At 46.9% G+C, this 26,155-nt stretch overlaps 1 protein-coding gene across 1 annotated transcript; it reads left to right on the top strand.

The window, feature by feature from the left end:
* Positions 1-5,037: 5,037 nt before the first annotated feature.
* Positions 5,038-8,284, top strand: LOC149358208 (uncharacterized). Its single transcript, XM_089567529.1, has 5 exons — positions 5,038-5,046; positions 6,369-6,446; positions 6,567-6,635; positions 6,723-6,809; positions 7,389-8,284. Exons 1-5 carry the CDS (start codon positions 5,038-5,040, stop codon positions 7,521-7,523), a joined length of 378 nt encoding a protein of 125 aa, XP_089423655.1. The 3' UTR covers positions 7,524-8,284.
* Positions 8,285-26,155: the final 17,871 nt, after the last annotated feature.

The raw sequence follows: 26,155 nt of genomic DNA, 5'->3' as shown, positions 1-26,155 counted from the left end.
TATAAAGCATTGTCAGTCCCATTACGAGGAAAGCTGGCGGCGTTTGTATGTGTACTCGCTGATGGTACAGTAAATCCCATCGATGGCAAGAAAAATAGGGGGACGTCATCGAGCGGTCGTATGACGCACACAGAAAACCGAGCACCGCCACTTCAGACAGGCATTTACATGTCGTTCGTCTATGCATTCTCCCCTGTGGCCGACCTCCATGTGGTGCTATTTTTCCCGACAACATTCGTTCAAAATTCGGACGCAAGCGTTCGGCGTACAGCGTTCTGAGTGGTGTCATACGATTTCTCGTTGCCTATAGCTTGCATGTGCTAGCCAAGTTGAAGGCCAGCTTACGACAAGGATTCGAATCGACGACCTATGCACCTTTATTGGACGCCTTTCCAGGCTTTCGTATCGAAAATGTGATGCAACCGTTCATCGTGCAGCGTTCCAGGTGGTGTCATGCGGCGCGCGCGCACGTGTGTGTGTGTGTGTGGAAGAAGGGTTGGGTGCGTGCGTGCATGCATGTGCGTGCGTGTGTGTGTGTATGTGTGTGCGTGTATGTGTGTGCGTGTGTGTGGGTGAGTGGTTGGGTGGGTGCGTGCGTGTGTGTGCGTGTTCGTATGTGTGTGTGTGCGTGTGTGTGTGGAAGGAGGGGTGGGTGCGTGCGTGCATGTGTGTGCATGTGCGTGCGTGCGTGCATGTGCATGCGTGCATGTGCGTGTGCGTGTGTGGGTGTGTGTGTATGTGTGTGCGTGCGTGTGTGTGGGTGTGTGAGTGGGTGGGTGCGTGCGTGTGTGTGGGTGTTCGTATGTGTGTGTGTGTGTGGAAGGAGGGGTGCGTGCGTGTGTGCATGTGTGTGCGTGTGTGTGTGTGTGAGTGGGTGGGTGCGTGCGTGTGTGTGCGTGTTCGTATGTGTGTGTGTGTGTGCGTGCGCGTGCGTGCGTGTGCGTGAATGTGTGTGTGCGTGCGTGCGTATGTGTGTGTGTTAGTGTGCGTGAATGTGTGTGTGTGTGTGTGCGTGCGTGTGTGTTCGTATGTGTGTGTGTGCGTGCGTGAATGTGTGTGTGTGCATGTGTGTGTGAGAGAGAGAAAGAGAGAGAGGGGGGGGCGTAGATGTGTGGGTAGGTGGGTGGTGTCATTTTTCAATTAAATATAGGTTCATCGCCTGAAAAAAACTCAGTGCGCAAATCGCATACTAACGTCTAAGTCTTGCATCCACGTCATGCTGTCGCATTCCGCACGTAAGCAGCTTTGTGTCTGTGCCTATTTTTTTCTTTCGCTTTCTCCTCGCTGCGAGCACGAATATGCGCTTTTCAGACACTGCGTGGAGCACCAGGGTATAGCCGGCCTGGCAGGCATCCGACCTGCGGACCTCCAGCAGGCCTTCGACGTAAGTTCTAGCCTCTCGAATTGATGCATAGGGCGATGAAACGTTCACAAAAAGGCCGTCTGTTCTTTCTTACCATATTCAAAGAACTTCTCATTAAGACCCTGGCGAGTAACTTCACAGATTCGTCTAAGAACGTTTTCATGGCCTGTAGAGATCAGACTGACATTTCTTCGTTTCTTTTTTTTTTTTCATCCTGTGGCAATAGCGTGAGAAGGCGCTTCTTGACACACAACATAAATTTTATTTCTCTTCGGTAGTGAAAAACTCAGGTTCTCTCTGTGCTTTTAAGGACATTGGCCATGCTTTATTCAAGGAAGGGCCTATTTCGCCACAAGATTTGTAGGTAATGTGGCGTGTTCGTTGATTTCAGGTGTGGAGCGTAGCAAGCTGTGTTTTACACACCATAGCACAACGCTTGAGACATGCTGCACACATAGCTCAGGTGGCATACAGGAAACGGCGAAAGGCTTCTTCACTGTGACCCCCACGGCAACGGTTTCAACCGTGCGGAAATCGTTTGAGCTATATTAAGCAGCTCCTGGTGAAAAGCTACATTATCGATCTGCGCTCGTTCGAAGAAATACCCGGTTGTCACAAGAGCGGTGTAGGATAAAAATGCTACTTTGCGAGACTTGAATCTTCTCTTGTAGGAAATTCCCGAATCAAGGTGCTACAACCACAAGTATTTACTTCTTGTTAAAGACTTCTTTCAGTGAAATAACATTTGTGAAATCATTAGCTTTCGCCTGTTATTTACATGTGGTCTGGATGTTGATGACAATGGGCACTGGCACGTCACCTTGTTGGTGTTTTAATGGTGTACATAGCACAGATATTTTTCTAGGTGCAATAGTGTAAAAGTGTATAGTATGGGTTATAGGCGGTTGACCCGGTTCACGTTTTTATTTTGATATTCCTCTGTTTTCACTGCTCAGTTCTAAGCACACATCACTTAGGCGAAATCGACATCGTCATTATCTCTGAGTTAATAACTATCTCTTGTACGATTGAGAAGGCCAATGCTGTGGCAGGAAGACATATGTACGTCACCGCTCACAACATAAACAAAAAACCGCGACTTAGGTGATGACGGCTGGTAGTGGTTTCGAAGAGAGCGCACTTTGAAATTGGGACCAGCATAAGTAATCATACGTGGCCATTTTTGTAAACCTCTACCTTTTCTCTGCCCACAGTGGTTTACTTTGAACTGCTCTTCACTGCGAAGCTTGTCAGAAATTAATCGTTCTTACAGAATTGCAGAATTACAGAATACAGAATTAATTCAATAATTCTGTAATTCTATACCTCAGGGAAAGAATCACACTCTCGCGTAAATTTACTTTTTTAAATAATTTATAGTTATTTGTGGTTTTAATTTATTATGATATTGTTCTGTCAACTGGCACCCGATTAAGGTATATTAAAGGCTCTTTCTGAATTCTGTTGTTTTCTGTTGTTGTTGTTTTTTCAGAATATAGTGCTTATCCAGTACGACCTGGCGAACCACTTCACAATCAATATAGATAAGCTCATAAAGGGTTTGAACGCTCGCCACGAACAGTTGAAAAATTTCAGCAATTACACAAACCAATTAAAATTGGTGAGTAACTGCCTTCACTTACACGGAAACAGTATAGTCTTACCGCTATGTGCCCCTGTTTCCTTAGAGCCGCATTCCTTGCTTTAATCTGTTTAATTTGACGCAGCTGATACCTGTATATATTGTTAACTTTCGCTTATTACTTACGCACCAAGAGACATATTACTCCATTTTGCCTGAAATTACTTTGTTGAAGTGCTCCTTTTTTGTTATTTTATGCTTACGTCACGCGAGAGTCGTACTTTGGCAATGTTTTGTTTATTCTGAATTTGAAGCGGTAATGTCAGTTGGACTACACTAATCTGCCACCCACCCACAAGCACTGCATTCTCACTGGCGGGAGAAAATGTATCGAAGAAGTGTGGGGCAATAATATCTTATTACTTTATTGTCTGAAGGAACAGCATTTTCTAAATTGCGATGCGCATTTTGAAAGCATTTTGCCAGAACGTTCGCGTCACACGTTAAACGCACCGAACAGGCTTCTTTTTAGGGCGCAGCTCTTTGGCGTCACTTTCTGCGTTTGGTGGTGGTGGTGAAAACATTTATTAAGAAGGGACAGAAGGTATGTTTGGATCAGCCCATAAGGGACTGATCCTTACAAGCACTAGGTGGAGGTCCCTCGTATAGGACCCCAGTGGCGGTGGCCGCCGCCCGGGAGCGCCCGACTAAGGCTTGTAGGGCCTGTAAGTCGTGGCAGCCGAGCAGGGTCGCCTCCCAGTCCTCCCGGGTTGGGTTGGGGATGGGGGGAATAGCGGGGTTGGAGGGGCAGGCCCACACCATGTGATAGGTGTCAGAAGACACTGCACTACAGTGTGGGCAGCTGCCGCTAAAGGAGGGGTCAAAATGTTTTAGCGCTGCCGGGCACAGCAAAGTATTGGTGAGAAGGCGGAGAAGGAGCCGCTCATCCGCCTTCTTCAGGCCTTTACATGGGCTAGGGTAAAGGCGATGATAATTTTGATAATATGTTGTAATATCTTTGAATGTATAGACCGGATTAAAATCGGGTTCCTGATCGGACGGGGAGGACAAAACAGCCCGGTGAGAGAGCGCGCGGGCGGCTGCGTCTGCTGCCTCGTTTCCTGCCAACCCCTGATGAGCAGGGGCCCATATGAGGTAACGGTGTGCGGGGTCCGTATCCCGTATGCAATTTTGGTATATTCGATAGGCTAGGAAGGGAGTGCAGCCTTGTTCGACGTTCCGACAGGCCCCTCGCGAGTCGGTGATTATGTATTTTGAATTGGAATGTGAGGCCGCGAGAGCAATCGCGACCTCTTCTGCTTGTGTTGCACTGCGGGCTCTGAAGGTGAGGCCGTTAACTGTGTTGCTGTTGTGAACTACCGCGACCGTGTACCATCCCCCGTGGTGAGGGCCGGAGGCGTCCATGTAGCATACACCTGTTTTGTTGCCATGGCAAACTGTAGTATATTTTTCTTTGGAGGTCAGTAAAGAAATAGTCGCCATATTCGCTTTTACAACACCAGGGAAAGCTGCGATCTGCACTCAACACAGCGCCGGATCCGCATCGGCAGCTTCTCCAGTCCTCAAAGTGTCGTCACGATCTCTTGACCAATCACGGGCGGCGGCGCGCCGCACGGTGTGCCCCGCGGCACAGGCCACATGTTTCTGCTAAAAAAAAGCAATTCGCGCTTGTTTTTGCCTTATTTGGATGCGATATTCTAATATAGCATGAAAAACTATAGGACGCCGCTGCCAGCCTGATTTAAAAAAAAAAAAAAGTGCTTCAGTCTCCCTTTAATCTACGGTGAAAATTTGGAAACTTTTTTCGTGTGTATTTATTTGTCTAATAAGTTGAAGTCTAGCGTCTGATGGAAGCCCGTTTAATAAGTTACGCTGGCACAATATTAAGGGAAACATGGTGATAACGGACGTTCTACTTCTCCGATTTACTTACAGCAAGACAATGTCAAGCAGTACGACCTACTGAAGGTTAGTGTCAGCGTGTCTCGATACAGTAATATTATTGCGATACATTTAACCTCCTCATCCTTATTTTTTATCTATGCAACGAAACGCCTTGAAGCTGGCGAACATGTCTGATGTAGCCGCCCTGGAGGGAGAACTGAGCGCTGATGCATCGTTGCTCTGATTCGCTTACAGACACAGTGTAAACAAACTGATCCAGGTGGGCAATTGGCCTCTAGTTGGGGTAGTTGGGGATAAGTAAATCTAGATGGATGATAAACAGTCAAACAGTGTAAGCACATACAGGGTGTTTCACCTAAGACTTTCTGCAATTTTTAAAAATAAGCTATTTGAATTAGATGCGCGCTTTTTCTGGCATAGCATTGTCAGTGGTGTAGTACATCATAATGCAGCTAAGACGTGCTAACTAGCAGGCTTGTTAACCAATATTTAATAGTTAACTTTTAAACTATTACAGTTGGGCTCCTTAATTATTGAGAGGCATGTAGCCCACCGTAAGTAATGTCCATATCATTTTTTAGAATTTCGAGAACGCGATTATCCTCGGCGCTGTGGCCCAACAAATTTTGGCTATATCGACGAGTTAGGTTCACTGGAGAGGTTGCTTTACCTGCAAGCTTCTCAAACCGCATGTATTTTGGCGTGATATAGGCGAAATTTGTTGGGCCACAGCGCCAAGGGTAACCGCGTTTTCGAAATTCTAAAAACTGATATGGGTATTACTTAGGGTGGGCTACATACCTCTCAATAATTAAGGAGCCCAACGGTAATAGTTTAAAAGTTAACTATTAAATATTAGTTAACAAACCTGCTAGTTAACACGTCTTAGCTGCATTATGATGTACTACACCACTGACAATGCTATGCCAGAAAAAGCGCGCATCTAATTCAAATAGCTTATTTTGAAAAATTGCAGAAAGTCTTAGGTGAAACACCCTGTATATTGCTAGGTGTCGCTAGGAATACTGGAGCGTGTGAGTAGCCGCATCTGCTGGAGATAGCTATTCACAGCGATGTTCAGGTTGCATGAGAAGGGTGTACTAACTGAACTGAAGCTACTTCTCTCAGCTCGTTTGCGAGTTTTTTTATTGTTATTTTGGCAACGTGCTTCCTGTGGTTGCAAATTCCTGCATTCAGCGTGCTTCAAAGCGTTTTTGTGACCATCGCATGCTGAATAAATTCAGGACATGGACGTTCAGAAAAATCTTCCTATTATCGCTCGAAAACGACTGTGACATTACAACGAGTAAAAAATGATATTGACTACAACACATCGATTTGTAATCTAGCTTAGTCATTCGTGCTTGCGTGCGTACCTGCGTGCGTTGTGTGTGTGTGTGCAGGGAACGGAGGGTGAAAATATATGTCCATACATCACTGCAGAAGGCATAAGCCTAATTGTGATTCTTCACCATTTGCGTTCTCTCTCCTGACCAGCAAGCGATAAATGCAGACCTCCAGTTTGGAGACAAGGTCCAAAACGACACGCAAGGGTTCAAAAAGATTATACAGAAGGTGAGATGCACCTTTTGGCTTAAGCATACGCAGTGACTATGTCGCGACTTGAAATGAAAACTTAAAAGGTCGCTCTAGTTTGCTCGTAAATGAAGAGAATTTTGCGATTATTCGTTTCAGACCTTCCAAGACTATTCTCTGGTGAAATGTGACGATGTAAAAAAAGACCTCCTGGGCTTTTTAGACGAAGTAAGCTCAGTCTACGAGCTTTGTTCTTGATTCCCTAGTTACGCGCAAGCAACATTTTAACGACCATGCTTTTATTTTTTATTTCAGTTTGATAACATAGGAAGTTGTCGAAATATACTGGGCGTTTTTGAGGAATCATTTCGCATACTTTGCAATGGAATGCTAGACTACGTGGTAAGTATAAGAGAGTGTCACTCTTGACAGTGTGTGCGTTTTTGTTAGCAGTGGGGTCCACGGTGTTAGAAGTACTTCTAACACCGTGGTGGGGACGTATGACGTCAGGTCTCTTCAAGCGCAAATCTGGCTGGAACTCTAAGCACCAAGGTTACACAACTGTTTGGCTCCAGCACTAAGTGAATAGAGATGGTATGGTGCGGCATGTTATGTCGTGTTTACTGTCCCCAAGCTTCACATGGACTACGAGACATCCACCCTTTAGGTGAATGTGGCCACCCTGCCTATTAGGAAAACATTAACTCCCTTAAGACTAATTTGCTACTTCCCCATGACTAACGCGTGAGCAAGACTTCGAGAGGACTGAATGATTCAGTTGAACCCAATTTACGCATTTTTCGTTCAGAGTCGATACTGTGCATAACTGCTGGTAGCGAAGTGAAGGTGCGAAATACAGCTACGCCACGCTATTCGAATAGTCTCTGCGGCCCCCGCCAGACCACGGCTCGCGTTAAAGGTTGCCACTGACGCTGTCACCTCTGATATACGCTGCACACGAGCTTTCCGCCCGCCCTGCAGAATGGCTTCTGGCTCGCCATGCTTGTGTTGGCGGGCGTCTTCGACTACGCGATCTACATTTCCCTGGTGGCCTCCAAGTACCTGTTCACCATGACCACCTACACGTACGAGGGAGAGCCCGTACCTGAGGGGTGAGCATACGCGATGGTTACATCGTCCATGGTCAGTCGACGTCCTTGCAACGTCTTCACTATCTCCTAACACACGGTCTTCTGGTTCATACCGCACTGCACGCGCCGCATGCACGCGCTCTGGGTTTATTAATGCGAAAGGCTTTCTAGGCTATGTCGGCGGAGTCGTGTCACCAAAACATGTCCGCAGAAGTTGCGACGTACTCAGAAGAGGTGGCACCAAACGAGTGGCTGCAATCGAAAGAGGATGATGTCAGGATGCTGCGCAAAAAAGAAACAAACATATGTCGATAGGATGAAAAATGTAAAAAAAAAATTGAAATAGCGCGAATGTCGATGTAGTGAGTGGACGGAAAAGCAGCCGTGGACGAAAAAATAGTGCAAAAACAGAGGAATGAAACCAAAGTTTGAAATTAATCGAAATGTATTCGATGAATGATAATTAATCAAACAAAAGAGTTGTATTGACATAGATCAATTAGTTAATTATCAGCGAGAACCATAAGACGGTTGAATAGGCGGGACGGGGATATAGTAAATGGACGGGAAAGCAACCCCGGAGCCATATTTGAAAAACCAAAATGATTGAGATAAAAGAAGGTATAATGAGCGTAAATAAATCTATCTTTAATTAAAACAAAATAATTACGCTAATTAAGTAGTAATTAACAAACCAAAAGCAAATGATAAAGAGAGGCGACGAGTGCCGAGGAGGCGTCAGGGCTTTCGCATTCTCCCAATGCTGGTCGCCACAGTGATCTCTAAATTTTTGGTTCAGTTCTCAACTTGATAAAATAGCCCGATATGCTTTGAATGTCTTCACGGATAAAACGTGCAAATGCTTCAAGGCGCGATGGATGTAACATACTAAGTCTTAAAGAATTGACCTGGCGCGACCATAGAGGTGAAGTTATAACTGTGTCATGGAATTTTAAGCTGTTATAACAAACCAGATAGGGCGTAACAGTCTACAAAGATACTCTTTCAGAATGCCTGGAAGCATTACAATTACAAATGCCCTATGGCTGGGTGTGAATACATTACATAGATACGTGTTAAGTAGTGCGCAATAGTACATGGTGCTTGCATATATGGTGGTACACACGTGGGACTTACTGCTTAATCTGGGCACAGAATGGAAGTTGTACGGTTTTTTACTTTGTTAATGAATTGGCTGCTGTCTTTTTCGGACTTCCCTAAGTTCCTGCAGGCGTGATTTTTATGCTTTTATTCCACCTCTTTGAACATGGACCGACAGCTTGAATCAACTTCCTGCGAAAGAAACGTCGTAATGATAAAGACAGGAGAGAGGGCTGTTTTGTAAGCCTTAAAATAGAGCGCTCGAATATACAGTCACTGCAGAAAATATTCTATGCTAAGGGCAGTTCTTGAGCGAACTACTAAAACTGTGTTGCGCCGCGGCGCACCCCTCCTGAACCACAGAACTAACTTCGAGGACCTGTAAGTATTATTCCTGAAATTTACTCGAAGTCTGTATTCACTTCAGTGCATGTCCTGGAGGTCTTTTTTTTCTTCCCGTTCGTATAATTTAGGCAAACACATCGCAAGCAGAAACCAAGGAGAAGGTAAATATCTTGTTGTCTTCCACTTCACAAAAATTCGGCAGTTCAGTTTTTTTTTCGTACTCGGTACATGTAATTATATAATTTACGTTTTCAGGAAAATAGCGGAGCAGTAAGTATTCTACACCCTGTCACACACAAATGACAGCTCCCGGGCAGCGAAGACGAAGCGAACCTGGAAATGTAAAAACGGGCTCATTTGAAAAAACTCCGCATTAAGCTACGAAACTCGAGAGGCATGCAGTGTCTACGGCAAGCCCTTTTCAAAGCACGAAGACTGCGGCGTTTTATGAATGGCCCTTTATCTGAACGATTATCTCAATCCTTCTAGTTCACTATCGCATTGAAAAAAAACACAACCGCCCTTTAATGATTTAATATCCTCAGTGCGCATTGCTATAAAACTGCCGTAGTAAAATCCGCGCGCGCTTTTGGCAGTGCCTTAGAAATACGCCCGTTCAGAACGAAATTTTTTAAATTTCTTTATACCGCTAGAATCAAACATCTTACAGTGAGAGACTCTTCGCCTCGTTATGAACTCGAGTTTACGTGCGCGAGAATGAATACTATTTCTCTAGTTTCGAGGTAATCACCTAAAGTTCACAGCTATGCCTTTACTTATCGATCCCTTGCAGATATACTTCACTCCGGAGTGAATGCGGAGCTACATTAGATGTAATTGATCAACCGACTCCTCTTCCTGTGAGCGAAATAAAAACAATGTATTTGTTGCTTGCATGCTTCCCGGTTGCTGTGTTTGCTGCGGCGGACGGCAGAGTTAGAGACAATGGTTTCGTGCGTGTTTCGGGTCATCGCTGCTATCTTATTAGAAACCCCCAAGTCGTACACGCACTCCGTTTATGCGCGCGTTCTGTTTACAAACGAGACAGCAGATACGTGACTTTTTCACGGAGCACCAGCAGAATCCGACATAGCTAAACTGATTGTCCGAGCAGCATGAAGTTTCGCAGTGTTGTTCTGGACGCAGTGGTTGCCGTTGAGCTCCTGACAATAAAATGTGCAGTGTTCCCTCGCCTGATGCAGTAACAGCGGCCAGTTCACCTCGGTCACTGCCTTGTCAGTACTCCGATTGGAATCAGGGCCTCTTTGCAACGCCTTTCTCCATTTCGCGTCCCTCACCGCTTCCCTTACAGCTTGGTTCAGGGGTTCATCTCCTATATAGTGAGGCTCGGTCGTCACGCCCTTTTTTTTTCTTCGTAACCTCCTTCTCCACTTTGAAGCTTGAACGAAAGAAGGTTGAAAATAACTGACAATAAACAGTTTGATTTGGGAGATTTGCGTTATCGGAGCTGCTAAGCGATAGAAAGAGTACTTGAAAAAAATGGCTGTGGTTTAGCTCCGGTTAAACCTAGTCGAGTAGAGGTAGCTAGAAGCCCCCAGCTGCGCTTAGGCTTCGCTTGTAGTTGATTCATCGTTAGAGGCTAAGCAAGCCCGTCTAGCGGCACCGCTTTCACGGCGTTTGGCCAGCCGTTCAGCACGCTCCTCTTGAGTCTCTTCGCGCTGTCTCCTCTGCATTTCTATGGCGATCCCTGGCCTCCTTCAGCTGGCCGACCTCTCACCATCGATACTGCGGGGTGTGACGTCATACAGAGGGCGCTGCGAGCGCCCAATGGCTAACCAACGGCAGAAGCGGTGGCCACGCGGCGACCGCGATGAGCCGAGTTGCCGGAGAATCGATGCGCGTGGTGTGACGTCACATAGAGGGCGCGGCTCAAAGTGCGGCGACGGCGAAAAGGCGGAAAGCTGGCGTAGTGTAGCTATCGCTACAAAACATGACAAGGTTCAAGAGGCACGCAGCCGCATGCGCAGCAGCAGTTTTAGGAAATGTGCATGCATAAAAAATAGCATTAGCGCCAATAAAGCAATAGTTTTAGTTCCATATCCCTTGATGCTCGCATGTGAATTGCGTTAACTTACAGCCTTCCCTTACTTTTGTGTGGTTAGCAAATGCTTTCGGTATCATGGCTGAACGGTCGATTTTTCGCTTTTGCAGGGCCAAGGCTATGACGCGCGATGAAAAGCTCAGACAAGAGCAAGCGGAGTGAGTACATGCTGCAGTGCAGCCACTCGTTGGTTTGCCGCGGCCTATACCTATACATAAATTGATACTAAATCAGAGAAGTACGCGGCCGCTGTACAAGAAGTAACTATTGCGCCAGCGCCGAAAAACGTATCCGGCGCCTTGCTTTGATAACACACACACACACACACACGCACGCACACACGCACGCATGCACACACGCACGCACGCGCGCACGCACACACGCACGCATGCACACACGCACGCACGCACGCACGCACGCGCGCACGCGCGCGCGCGCGCACACACACACACACACACACACACACACACACACACACACACACACACACACACACACACACACACACACACACACACACCTTGAGCGTTGGCTTTGATTTGGTAATCGGCCTTTTTTTTACGAAACTGCCCCGACGTATTCACAGACTTCTCAACGCTGTGCGGTGTTTCAGAAGGGATGCAGCCTAACAAGCATACGAAAATCACATTTCTAAGGTGACTGCTACCTTGGACTTTGATATGCGGTTTCTCTTTTTCAGGCGCTACAGGATGATGCGTCTGTAAGTAAAAAGTGTACCTCTCTAATTAGTTTATTGCATTTTGGAGTGATCCATGATTTCAATCGTTTTTATTGTACTTGCATGCTTGTTTCCGAACGCACGCCCGGGTAACGCGTCAGCGATAAAAGGGTGGTTCACTTGAATAACATTAGCTTTAAAAAGATTTTGCTGCGCAGCTTATGTAAGCGATCGTTTCAGCGTCACCATAGCTTCATTCCAATGCTAAAGTTTATTAAAACCAGCTACGCCGAAAATTGGAGCTTAAAGGAATCCGTGCGGCCGAATTCGTTTAAACTCTTTCAATAACAATGCGCTACATCAGATACGCTAATAATTCCAGAAACCTGGTTGAAATTTCTCAACTTAGCAGATCATATTACCAGCTTTATTAGTATTGGCGATCTCAGTGGTGTATCGAAATCTCGACAGGCATCTGTACCAAAAACCACTTTTAGTTCCGTATCGTGTATCGGTATTGGAAATAAAATTTCTGAAGGTGTCGGTATCGAAGATACTTTTTTTTTAAGTATAGAGTCGAGCCCTGTGCATCCATGACAATCCAGTGTTGCTTCGATGCATCGTCGTTGTTCTCGTTCTCGACATCATCGTCATAATCATTAGCCCAATTACGTCATTTAGCAGTTCTCGGCTTAGACACGTACATCTCTATTAATCAATTCAGAGTTGTAGTTGTGGCAGTAGAGAGTGACCTGTACACTGAAGACCAGTTGTGGTCGCCAACATTTCGAGAAGACTGTGAAATATGTGTGTGTTCGTTCATACGAGCCTAGTATAGTGCTCCTGCACCCGTTACGCTGACCGACGCGGTGACGATGGTTTATCCCGGTCTGCAGGAAAAAGATTGCCAGGGACCCGGACGCGGTCGTAAAAGAGTGAGTACAAGTTATCCGCTCTCGAATCGTTTGTGGCGCCTCGAAAGCCCGCGATGGTGCAAATGAACTTTCTTTGAAAAAGGGACCTTGAAATACATTTTAGTAACGTCTAGTGCGAAATATGCTGAAAAGCCGTAATGTACCGCATAAAGAACACAACAGAAAGGACGCGAATATTAAAGACGACACTGGCGTTGTCTATGTACAGTCTTTGCCAAAAGTAACCCGGCACAGGTGGTTTGTTTCTTAGCCGCGTAGCGAAGCACTCATGCCAGCCCATAGGCTCTGATTCTGTGTAAAGAAAGGTGAGCCCTTGTCCTTACATTATGGCACCGTTCGGTCTTTAGGGCTGCTGTGAATGCTCCGTTATGCGGTTGAGAAGCAAGAACCTGTTGCTCGGTTACTTTTGGCAAAGACTGTACAGTCGTGAAAAATATGAGTGGGGAACACAGTTGGAGCATTCACTTATTGATTACTCCGTTATTATTTGTGACAAGCGCAGTTTTTCTCTCTCTTTAACTAGTTTTCGTCTGCGCCTACAATATCCCAATGTCGTTGTGCAATTTAGTAGAGAAATAACCAAGAAATTTGCAATTTTCTGCGTGAAGTTTGTTCCCTCTCATATTTTTCACGACTGTACCTATCGTTGTGCTGCTTTTTGATCTTAAGCTCGGAACAGCTAAGCACCCTTTCTCTTTGCTTCCTGCTCATGCAGCATCATCAGTCCCACTTCGATGCAGTCTCCGACAGAGGTACCGCCGCCTCCGGTGTTATCCCCGACCGACAAAAGCAGCTCCGCGGCACCGGCAACGGGCGCACCGACGAGCAAAGCCAAGCCAGTAGCCGTGCCGCCGCCCGCGTCGCGACTTCCCGGGGACGCACTGGCGCCAGAGTTCCGGCGATGACCGCGAACGGCGCTCACACACTACACTAAAATGGCGTTAACAGCGTTTTATTTATGATTTTTTTTTATTTTACATTTCGCTCAATTGAAAACGTTTGATCCAATTTGCGTTCTCTGTTTCTTTTCTGTATTTTCGTTTATGATACATGCAGTGTCGAAAAATTGCGAGGAGACTTTGGCAACTAAAGTGTTGAGAGGCGAACACTGATCTCCACTAGGTGGCTGGATGCCGCATTCCCGCTTTCCGAGACGAGCGCGAGTGAAGCCACCGGAAGTTGGGCGGCTTGTCCCGGAAGTCGGGTGTCTGCTGTTTATTTCAATGCAAAAAGTCACGTCTTTCGCCCTTTTGTTCTCAGTTTTTTGCGTTGTTCTCCTGTAATGTCTGCTGTTATATGAAAGGAACAAGCAAGCTGAACGCGAGAAATGTGAGCATTGTGTGCAGAACCCTGTAGTTTCAGAGAAACCGAAGAAAACAGGCATGCAGGTCTCACCCTGCCGCGGCAAAGGAGTACGGGATGTTCTTGTCTGGTTCTTGCCTTCCGAGCGTGAAGGAGAAGTAGTGGAATGACGATGAGGCTAGGTGATCTTAAAACCGAATTTTCGTGCAGCAAAGAAAGAGCACAGCGCGAGAGGAACGACTGACAAAAAAGACGAATGCTACAGTGCGCGTGAGAAGCGCAGTTAGAAGTCAGCTGCACCAAGCACCACATATATAAGCCCATTCAGGCTTAACTTGCTCCAATACGAAACAGTACATGACACGCTCCGTCGAAAAAGCAGTACCATACTTTTTGGAGGCGCTAATGTGAACCAACCGAACACCGTCAACACCTCTAGCCTAGCCCTCGCTCCGGTTCGGTCTAAGCATAATTGGGTGAAATGGTCTCTGCAAAGTAAGCTGCCTCGTGAATGTTTCAACCTATTCTTTCTTATATTTATTCCCCATTGATAGCATAACTTGGGCTTGAGCGTGGGAACAAGCACCACAGTAAAGAGCAGAGTTGGCGAAGCTAGGCAAACGAGATGACACCGAGCCGAGTAGACGAGGCTCCATACTTGCTGCGTGCAGCGACGTTCTGTCGTCTGCAGTGTCGTCCCATTGCGATGCAATGGACCCTTATTTTTGAAACGTCTTTCCCGAAGACTTCGCTGGTCTCCTCGCTCAGTTGACGGCGCAACAGGTAGGCATTGTCATGTAAAAAGATGAGAACGATTAAAAAACGAAATGCTGAGTGGGAAAACAAAACTGGAACTGAAAAACCGTGTTGAGGTCCGATTTCATGCACTGCCAAAGGCTGACTTCTGGGACAAGGCCACTTACTTCCGGTGGCTTCACTTTCGGGCGCCCGATGCGGCATCCAGCTCCCCTAGTGGAGATCAGTGGAGGCGAAAGCCGAGGACACTATGCCGTAACGGCTTCTGATGGATGTGACGTCACACCCGTGGCTATATCGATACCCAAATTATGCATCTTTCGGGGATCCTAAGTGTTAATTACGCTTAATTACACATTTTTCTATCTAATTTGAAACAAATCCGACGTTTTTCCGACCATTCTGCGACAATTTTCACTATGCCGTGACGACTTCCGGTGGATGTGACGTCACATTGTCCCCGTGGCTATATCGACGTCCGCGCTATTTCAACGCAAATTCTACATTTTTGTTTTTAATTAATTAACTAATTAATCTACAGTCATCAAACTTGGCTTCTCGGTTCATTTTTTCCTCCTCTATATGAAGCAACCATTGCTTTTTTCTATCTTTTTTAGTTCCCGAGTTAAACGCGTGTGACGCGCTTTGTTAACGGACGACAGTATGAGCCATTAAAGGCTTTCGCCTTAAAAAAAAAGAAACGTTCGCAACATCCGTGTGTTTTATGGCGCGCGCCTCTCATTCCGGAGAAGTGGACAGGTTTTGTGAAAAGCGTACAAAACTCGGGGTTTGATTCCTAACACCGCATAACCAGCGCTCCCACATCACTAGAAGGTGGAGGGTCTCCTTCTCCACACCCATGCGGTGCTTATTAGTGCAGGCTAGGGGTTCTGCAAAAACTTCGCTATAGGCTCCGTAGAAAACTCGGCAACCTATCCGTCTGTTGTCAGCGACAGCATACTTTTTTCGTTTTTTCTTTGCAGTCTTGGCGAGGAACTCGAGATACATCAGTGGTGCGGGAAGATACCTTTCCTGTCGGTTTTGGCAACTGAACGACAAAAATTGTGCTCGTTCCAAAGTTTTCGGCGCCCGAGAGCTACCGAAACCCGTTCGTGTTTCTTCTTTCTGCCTCTAAATTCCCTTCCTCCTCTGTCTTTTTTCTACATGTCGGAACACGAGGCGAACTTTGCTCGACTAGAATGCAAACGCATACATTTCGACGAGCGCAAATAGGACAGCGTTGCACAAAACGGCGCAGGGTATCAACCAGATGCCTCGAGTGCAGTTGCATTTCACTCCGAAGTTGATCTCCCCGCGAAATAGGGACCTCGCGGCCATTACGCCAGTGCCGAGCGCTGGCCCGCTGCCTTTTAAGGAGCCGCGCCAGGTTTTCAGGGTGCGTTCAGTGATTTGCCCGCTGAATGGAAGCGACAGGCCGGGCAACTGCCAAGAGACGTGCCCGGAGGCAGGGAGGCCCGGGTCAACAAGACAGCAGCAACACGAACGACCGGGAGCAAACACGCGTCGGCGGCACGCAGAGAGGCGGACTCCCGGCCCAAGGGCATTCCTCGCAGTACGGAAGAAAAGAGACTCGTTGTCTTTGAAGATGCCGCCCGCTCCTGTTGCTGCCAGCAGGACATCTGAGACTTGCGACCCTTAGGCTTTGCGAAATGGAGTACCGTTGCATGTATAGAGAGGGTGCACGTGGGACTGACATCCATGCTGAATGCTGTCGGTGTTTGCTATATGGAGTAGAGTCAGGCAGGGTGTGTTGAAAAGAGTGGATTGTTTGTGTACATTACGTTTCGAGTCATCTAGAAGTCTTAGAGAGATTCTCGTTCCCAGTTCGCTTTGAAAGTCTGCTGAGTGCTGAAGTCCACTACTAAGGCGCTCAAGGGCAAACAAAAGGAAGACGGAAATAAGAAAACACCATGCATTTTTTTTTAATGCATTGCGGACTTACGAGTACCTTCTAAAACTGTTATGCCCAACTAGTAGACACCCCCGTAATTTTTTTTATAGACTTCACGGTAACTGCATGCTATCCACGTGCTGCAAAGCTATGATCTCCAGGAGAACGCTAGAAACCGTAGACACGCTCGGCCTAGCTTCCAGATGAATGCGCGCTGCATTCATATAGAACTCACGAGTGATTTGTACACTCCCATCTGCGCAGTATCGGCCTTCCTAATTAACACTCTATTTTCAGGGAAGAATCTGGCACTAAATCTGACCTAATCTCGGAATAGAGCCTACCCGTTTACTCTCGGAACAGTATTGTCGTTGACTTCTATAACTGCCAACTCAGACTATCGGACGCCAAGATAAAGTTCGTCCGAAATAATGTGCAGCCTACGGCTGCACTAGCAAAGTAGCCGTTTAATAATAGAGCTGAGAGAAAGGCAAAGTAACGACCTCTGCGAATACGTATACACTCGGGCAGCACACAACGCATATCGGCAAGTTCCATGACCTGCCCAAATCCTCAGCGCACAAGCTCGTCCTTATTCGGAAAGTCCTGAAGACAAATGGAAGAGAAAGTCGACGGCCACGCTATATTTAGATAAAGGCGATGTTTCGGATTCCGTCGCGCTCGGAAACAAAAGGGGAGGGGAGGCATACAGCTCTCGTGATGTAGAGTCACGACAATGCCGCGGGAACCAGACAAGCGGGAATATCCGGCCTTGTTAAGGCCTTGTCAGGAGGCAAGCTTGGTCTACCTCCTTTAGCCTCACCTCGAGGGCATATTGTATATAATATGGCCAAATAAACCTACTACTACTACTACATATCGCACGAGAAAGAACAAAAGAAAATGTAAGCACGGTCCGGGATCAGGCGCGGGCTTTGCAAAGCTTCGCAAAACAAGGCTCTCTTGGTAGAGGGAGGGGGTCCGGTGCCAGCAGCCTCGAGTTTTGGATTCGCTGCGTGCCTCACGGCTCTTTGATCATTGCCGCGGCGGCGGTGGCGTTGTCCCCGTGTCCGCAGCCCGCGCTGCTTTTCGCCTAGGTTTGCGGCACCCGCTCTCCCCCTCACTCTCTAATTTGTTCCGCTGCGCGCGCGTGCGGAAGAATGGATCCTCTCTCTCTTGAGCCTCTCCTTCTGCGCTTTATGTTTGTGTTTTCTTCAGCGAAACGTTTTCTGTGCTTGCCAGACTTTTTTTTTTTTTTTAACAGAACTGAACAGCGAAACTGTCTTAACGCGGGAACGTTTTCTTCCGCCTGCCTGCGGCTGCGCAGTGAGCCCTCATTATTACACTGGCCTCCAGCGAAGCAGCGATATTGTTTCTGATTCTAGTGCTTTAGCAGATTTTTTATAGCGCCGCATTTTTGCCGCAAAATTTTACTCCATGCCGACCTGTACTGATGTGTGACGTAGCCTTAGTCGCTTACTGAGCGTTTGTATCAACAAATCTTCGTTATGCGGAGAGACAGAAGGATTTTCTGTACTATAAGTAGTCATACAGGAACAAATCTGAAAGCACTATAGAACCTGAACGCACCCTACGCTGATCTTGAACATTGTCTTTTCTCTTGCACCGTTACTGTTCAATCTGCCCATTATCCATATCCTCCTCCCCCCAACTTCCCGGGTCTGGTTAGCGTCGCACCAAGTGACTAACGAGTTGGCTTTGGTGACTTTAGCGCAGGATACCCGCGACGCTGAATGCTGCGTCGTTATTAAGCTTTTTCCCTCTGTCCTTAAGTTTGAAAGCAAGACGATTATTTTTTTCTTCCTCATCCACGGCCTTATGCTTTGAATAGTTTCTTTGCACGTCAGGTGAGGTCAGTGGCGCCATCTTGGAAGAAGAGAGAGTTCATGGCGACTGTAGGCTTGTGAGATGATGCAAACATATCCTCTCCACGTAACCAACAGTGGATGTCGAAATCTGTCGCACGGTGTCTATCTTTTTCTCTACCGCTGCCTTTACTCCTTGCTTCTAGTGCTTGCCTCCTGCCTACTGCTCCTGCGCAGTTCGCGTGTCGACACACCAAGCTGCTTTCGTCTGCATGATGCCTGCATGGAATGCAGAGCTGGCTTGCTGCTTGTTTCACTGCTCGCTTCGCGTTTGCCGTCTTCGCAGTTGCTTTCGTAATGTTTTTTACCCATCCTTGCTGCTTTACCTCCGGGGGCGGATGTCCCGACGTCCAAAAAAAGTGACGTCCTAAGCCCTGGTATACCGGCAAAGAAAAAAAAAATTGCTGAGGTTTAGCATTGCTAACCACGGAATATTGTGCGAAAGCAGGTTTTAGCAGCTGGACACCAACGTCACGTGCATGAAAGCGCGATTGAAAGTGTGTGTCCTTTCCTTTCGTGACTTGTGCGCAGACGGAAGGCGATGAAGACGACGACATGCAATGCACTGCGCTAGAGAAGGTCTCTCAAAGGCGGAGGAGCGGCTTCTGCTTCGCCTGTACACTAATACTTTGCTGTGCCCGGCAGCTCTCAAACACTTCGACCCTTCTTTCTCGGGCAGCTCTCCGCACTGTGCGGATAAGTCTTCGGACGTCTACCACATGGTGTGCGCCTGCCCCTCCAACCCTGCTATCCCCTCTCACCCCAACCCAGTCCGCCGCGGCGCTCGGCTGCAAACTCGAAACACGCGGGTTCGATCCTGGTCGCGGCTGTAGAATTTCGATAGAGGCGAAATACTAGAGGCCCATGTACTGTGCGATGACAGTGCACGTTAAAGAACCCCAGGTGGTCGAAATTTCCGGAACCCTTCACTACGGCGTCCCTCATAGCCTGAGTTGCTTTGGGACGTTAAACCCCCATAAACCAAACCAAACGGTAAAAGACAGGGCAGACTGAAAGAGCGCGCAGGACATTGCAAATGGACAGCGAACAGGACGTGGGCAAATTGCTTCGGCATTCAACAACTAAATTTATTTTAACTTAGGCATGAACCTAAAAACGTATGAAATGTAGCATGCGTGTACGGTGTAAAGAGAGTGCGTCTAAAGTATATGTATAAGGTAGAGAAGCAATGCCTCAAAACACGACTGCAATAACCCAAGCGTACCCCCACCTCACCACACCAGTGTGTGCAATATTAGTTTTCTCCGTCGTCTAAATGCTACTCCTGCATGCTTAATAGCCTGTTATAGCCAAGTCATGCATCTTCACGGATACTGACCTTCTCTGGTTAAAACCGAATTTCAAAAATTGATTTTGCCGTACTTTTACCGTTTTTTTTTTCGTTTAAACCGGCAAGTCCAATCCATATGTATAAAGCAGGGCCTTGGCTGCTCGAATATATATTAGCCAATGCTTGATTACAGACGCTGACAAACTATTCTGCCCGGAGTGCTTCAGTGAAAGACAATTGCAGCCGAGTTGAGCAATGGGGCTTTTGTCCGACAACGATTAGCGCGTTTTGTGCATTACAAGCTCCAGAGAACAATTCATCCGTTCTTGAATTCAACGCCAGGGAAAACAAAAGACAAGATAAAAAGAAAAGGCAAAAACTCTATAGACATTCGCCTTCTTTCGAGCGGAAGTGTAATTACTGCCTAATGTTGCGAGCGGGCAAACGTCCTTCGAATAGATTCCGTGCTCCCTCGCGCCCACAAGATAAAGAATGCAAATGGATTTTCCACTGCTGCCGGGAGTAACTGGGGCGCGGACTGACTCAGCGCGCGTAACGGAAAAATTAAAAATAAATAAATAAAAAACACAAAGGAAAGGGAGCGGGCCCAAGAAGCTACGCGTAAAAAAAATATCTAGCGAACCGTACATGGAGAGGGAAACTTTTGTCGTTTTCAGGAGAATGGAAATGAAAAATTAAATCGGGCCGCGACTAGCTGGGCATTTCTTTGATATCGTTCCGAGCCAAGCCAAGCGTCGTTACATGCATTTGTACGACTGTGTATCTAGGGCTGCGTCATCTGCGTCGTCTGGAGCCCATAATAAAGCTTTAGAGAGCTATATAGCCTACATAGGCAGACGTAAGCACATACGCAACGGATTTAGCTTTGCGCAGCGCGATTCCAGATCCCTAAACGACGGCGCAGTGTCGTAATGCAGCATATTTTTATTTAAAAATATTCAGCAAAGTAGCATCCAGATGCGACCGAGACTCTTTACGGTCGCCTCTCTAATACATATGCACAACGGAAGCGTACGAGCATCGTTGTGCTCCAGACTGAAATTCGATGAACTGTATTCAGCTTTCTGGGCTCGGCGAGCTGTGTGTTTTTTTACGGCTGTTTGGCTCCTGTTTTATGACCCTGTGATTGAGATTTCACTCTCGGCTTGTTGGTAGTCCCTTTTCTTTTTCTTTGGGCTGTGCGTTGCATCGTTTTCTCAAAATGAGGCCGCAAAGTGAGCGTCTGTGTAGGGATTATGGTGACAAAGATCTTCACGGCGCTTATTAACATAACCTTCTCGCCACTTTAACGCACTTGCGAAGAACATGTATTTTGATCCGAGCTTGCGGTACAGATCGCGAGAAAGGCTCTTTGAAAAACGGGGCCATTGAAAAGCTGCTGTCGCTTAGGCGCGAAAAATTGTCAATGAAATCACGCCACTCCCGTTCTCTTGCCAACTTGTTTAGAACGGAAAAAACGAAGAAGGATTTATGTTTAACTGGAAACAAATTACAAAACCAATGCTTTTCATCTTTAACAATGCTGTTTATGTACAAATCGACAGCTGTAGCCTGAAACGAGGCAGTAAGTGTCTGTGTAAATTAGTTGTCTCTCGAATGATGCTGTCGTGCTCCTTCAAGGTCCGTTAACCCAAGCATTAGTCACTCATTATCGTTGACACCACCAGCATGTTAAGGTTTATATCGTCTGATCGACGCGTAACTTAGTCTGGCACTCCATTAAGGCATGAAGGCGGAAGTGAAATGGAGACACCCACATACGAGGCACCTGTGCGGGAAGTTCTTCGCCCATCACCAACATGACGTGTACCATGGGGCCAGGCAACAAAAAGGCAACCATTAACTGCCACTCGGTGTCGGCGTTTCACTGTGGAAATGGACCAGCAACTGAAGTTGTTGATTCACTTTATTTTTCTTAGACGTGCGTTAACGAAAACTTTGTACTCTGCTTCAGAACCATCTACTACATACTACGTAATCAGACCGCTAAAAAAAAGAACAATAGAACGTACCGGAATAATTATGTCTTGTCTAATTTTTGATGAAGTTCCCTGCCTTTCGGGAATACGAGGAGAAAAACAATGTGTGTGTGTGTGTGGGGGGGGGGGGGGGGGGGAGTCGACGCGCACGAGAATTTTGCGCACAGAGGTAATATCATGGTTCATGACAATGTCCAAAGACATATAAAGCCGTGTAGTGTGCGATTTATGCCACGACTTTCCACTTTCCAAAGATGCGGAAAAAAAAAACTAGGAGTTTAAAAGTGCATTCATCTTTCTGTCAGCAGCGTAACGACGCTAGACACTTGGTAAATTGAGCGACAGAGGCGGTAACGGCCCTGCAAGGACACTGCGAGTTATACAGGGCCAACAGTTTCGCTCGGCGGGGCGGCGGTATGACAAGCGCATAAAGGGGAGAAATCTGCCGCCACTGCGAGTTTTGGAAAGTCGAAAGCCACGCGGCTAACAGGAATTAGACTACTTTTTTAGGGAGGCGCGATAGGGAGGAGAGGTGTTTTGGAAAGGGAACGCATAAGGGAGCGGTCGGAGGGAATGGGCTGGACGCGTCGCCGCCGCGACCAGGCCGGCGCGCGATCGAAAGCCCGCAGGAGGCCGGCAGCAGGCAGCGTTCGCGCTCGCGAGCGAGCGATTTATCTGGATCAACTTGACACCTCGCGATTTCTCACGGGAAATGGCGTTATTCCGCCGCCGACTGCCAGCAGCGGCCCGGCGACAACAGCGCGTTTTCGGAGGGGGGCGCTCGCGCTCGCTCGGGACTCCGCAAACGCTACGGCCATTTTTTTTTTTACTGCTATTCTACTTTCCTTTCCTTTTTTTTTTCGATCTGGCAGCGTGGGAGCCAGCGCCAGTTGCCGCCACCATGGTGTTCGCTCGTGTTTGGCGCGAAATGGGGAGTGAGGGGAGAAGTACGGCCGCACGTCCGAATATGACGTAGGGCATGTAGGGAACGAAGCGACGTAAGAAGAAGGAACGAGCGCCCCCTGATGGAACGCAAATGCTCCGTTTGCGAATGAAGAGGGTAGGCGTTGCTGCACGCGGAATGAGGTATCAATCATATGGGGGAAACAAATATGGCTTAGCTGTGGTGTTTTTGTTCTGTCTAGAACATGCGAGCGAAAGCCACTTTGTTATACTATATAGCGCACTGTACCATGGCATTTGCACGATGCTAAAGAACAGTAGACGCTAATTAAACTGTTAGTAAAGAATAGTCAACGCTAATTAAACTTATTAGCTTAGCCGTATGCTTACTATGCTGCGGCGTGGAATCCAGTGCTTTTCCGGGCTATCCTTTTGTTACGGGTTTTAGAGCTATGCTATGCTATGCTATGCTATGCTATGCTATGCTATGCTATGCTATGCTACGCTACGCTACGCTATGATATGATATGCTATGCTATGCTATGCTATGCTATGCTATGCTATGCTATGCTATGCTTTACTTTGCTGTGCTGTACGCTTTGCTTTACTTTGCTGTCTTGTGATGTACGTGATGTGCTTAATTATACGTACCATATATTATGGCATGTGTTATGCTGATCAAATCAGTGCTGTGCTGTGCTTTGTGAAGCTGTACCACATGTACTGCCCTTGAACATGCGCAAAATTGCAGAATTGAAGCAAAACCTAGAAGGTGACCTTCAGCACTGGCACAGGTAACGAAAGGCTAATTGTGTGTACTGCTGGACACCTTTAGTTATCCTTAATGGTGACGACACAGTCGCTGTCATATTCAAAGTTTACACAGGTTCGAACTGCACTGTTATCCTTTACCCGCTGCGCTTGCTCAGAAGGCTTGGTGTTTTGTGCTGACCTCAAGGTCACGGGTTCGATCCCGACCGCGGCGGCCGTATTCAATGCAGGAGAAATACAAAAAACGGTCATGTGCTGTGCGATGACAGCTAAAGTACCCTAGGTGGTAGAAGTTAATCCGGAGTCCTCCACACTGCTTCTCTAGTAGCCAAAATGTGTTGCTTCAAGACGTTAAACACTACAGTTTACACTTTACTAACATCTTATCTCTGGGAGGTTAAGAGTGGTTTAAATGGTAGAACAAAACGTAATCACTACAACCTAATACTGGAAATTGCTTAGAAGTTTAAGTGTTAACGTCTACTTTGGAATTTGATTAATTTGAACACGCTTATTTGGAAATCTTGGTCTAATCGAATTGGTGCTCTGGCGAATTGGCGGAATCCGCATAATTCGAACGCATTTTTAGCCTCCTTCAAGTTTTAAACATTGTGAGTTAACTCCTCTTTGAGGCTAGCTTTCTTAAAGACAGACATGTTTCGCAGAGCTGTTCGAATATTCGAAACAATCTATTGGCGAATCGAGTATCCTCCTATTCGATTCACTTAACAAATCAAATAGTGCATTTTCAAAATCACTCGGATCGAACCAATTACGGGTTCAAGTTTCCTAATAGTTTTCGAATAACTGGTACGAATTTCGAATAAGACTCGACGTAGTTTTTTTACACCACTGTTTCAAGAACAGGGACCCCTCAGACTCCGCACAGCACTCTGCCGCGATTGGGCAGCTCAGGAAGCAGGGTTGAGAGCCACGACGAGGTCCATTCATGTGGCGACTTTGATAATGTTCTCATATGACCTCCATGACTGGGAGATGATGCAGGGTTCAGGCAGATCTATCAAACCCTGCCTTGAAACTTCATCTCGGAATCCTCGAATCATACATGGCTCTCGCTTCTCTCATCTACTGAGATGTGGCGCTAGTTTGTTAGGTTTAGTCACCAGCAGGACCGAGTAATTTTCTCGTATGTGACATGTTGGTCAGAGAGTCAATAAACTGATTTCGTGTGCCATACCCCCAGTGGAAATCAGTGTTACGTCTTCTGACAGCTGTAATTATAGCTACATAGGCTATGCAAATTTACATTTTCAGTTGGCTAATTATAAGTACGCCGCGTTGGAGATGGGAAGCAGGTCGACTTCGTTTATTGTGCGTCGTGGGACTCGCTTCCGACGAAGTGGTCTTAAGGCTAAAGGGCACAGTCACATAACTTTGAACGCAAACAAAAGATATAATTTGTTTCGTGCGCGTAAGGAGACGCCTGCTGGCAAGTTTCAGTCGCAGGCGTTGAGTGGAACATAATTTAATATGATTTTGATTGTTGTCCGAGGGGTCGCTCCACATTTCCATCCGCATCGAATGACGTCAAGGTGCAGTTGCCCCAGTTACTGCGACATCGCTGAACCCATTGGTTATTGACAGGAACAACCAGTGCTTGCTATCGACGCGGACCTCACGAATGTGGTGTCTCAGGTTGGCCGGCCGACCGTGACGTCAAGGTACACTGCAGAGCTGGCATGGCCGATATCGGAACTGCCTGTACAAAATTGTTTGTCGATTATTCATGTTGAGCACTGGTGTTTTGAACCCATTTTCATAATTATTAGGCCTGCAGGCCTCATTCAGAGCGAAAAGAAAACGGACACCGAAAAACTTTGTCCCTGTACCCCTCTAACAACGCGTTGACTAAGCAACTACTCTTGAAATAATAGACCCTTAAGATGCCGTCAGCGCGTCGATGAGGCACGGCTGCGGTTTTAGCCCAAATGACACTATTCTATCTTACTTTGTCCTGGCACAGTTCAGCTTTGTCAACCTAATTCCTCTGAGCTGTGGATGCGTCAGTACCTTATTTTCGCTTCGTTCAGCTAATCAAAACAAAGATCAAATTGTCTCCAGGGGACGTATTCTGTCCATTTTCCGTTGTCCATTTCGCGTCCGTTCGGTCCTCTGTCAGCGGCCACTCAGATATACCCGCTACTTTCAAGCGTCTGTGGAAAGCGACCTGGTCATTGGGTCGTTGGCGATCGGACCTCACCATTGGCTGAAAGTGGATGAAATATGCGGCCAATGGTGAGGTCCGATCGCCAACGACCCAATGACCAGGTCGCTTTCCACAGACGCTTGAAAGTAGCGGGTATATCTGAGTGGCCGCTGACAGAGGACCGAACGGACGCGAAAAGGGCAGCTTATATCGTATGGCCTCATGACCAGTCTAACCAGCATGCCTAGATGTTTTGTGGGCATAACAGGAGCCTTCAGGTCCAGGATTCTTCGACGTCAGCTTTAATTGTCAGGCAACTGTTGAACATTGTAAGCGACTGTTGCGGAAATATTGAAGGTGATGCTCCATTCTTCCGATGTGTAGCGTAGCAAAATCTCCTTTAAAGTTTGTCCGTCGCTCGCATCGAGTTGTTAAGGCTGCCTAAGAAAACCAATGGGGAATGTTTTCGACGATAGCAAAAAATGCAAGCGTGCCGAGAGGAGATCTGCGTATATATATATATATATATATATATATATATATATAT

The sequence above is a fragment of the Amblyomma mixtum genome, chromosome 2 (assembly GCF_055824585.1).
Source record: "Amblyomma mixtum isolate Tamu chromosome 2, ASM5582458v1, whole genome shotgun sequence".
Lineage (NCBI taxonomy): Eukaryota > Metazoa > Arthropoda > Arachnida > Ixodida > Ixodidae > Amblyomma > Amblyomma mixtum.
The sequence above is the reverse complement of the archived record's forward strand: the minus strand, read 5'-3'. Positions and strand labels throughout refer to the sequence as shown.

Bases quoted from the DNA above. Each gene is read 5' to 3' on its own strand.
- LOC149358208 (XM_089567529.1), top strand. The intron at 6,636-6,722 runs GTAAGCTCAGTC...TTTTTATTTCAG, and splicing joins TCCTGGGCTTTTTAGACGAA to TTTGATAACATAGGAAGTTG. The intron at 6,810-7,388 runs GTAAGTATAAGA...CCCGCCCTGCAG, and splicing joins ATGGAATGCTAGACTACGTG to AATGGCTTCTGGCTCGCCAT.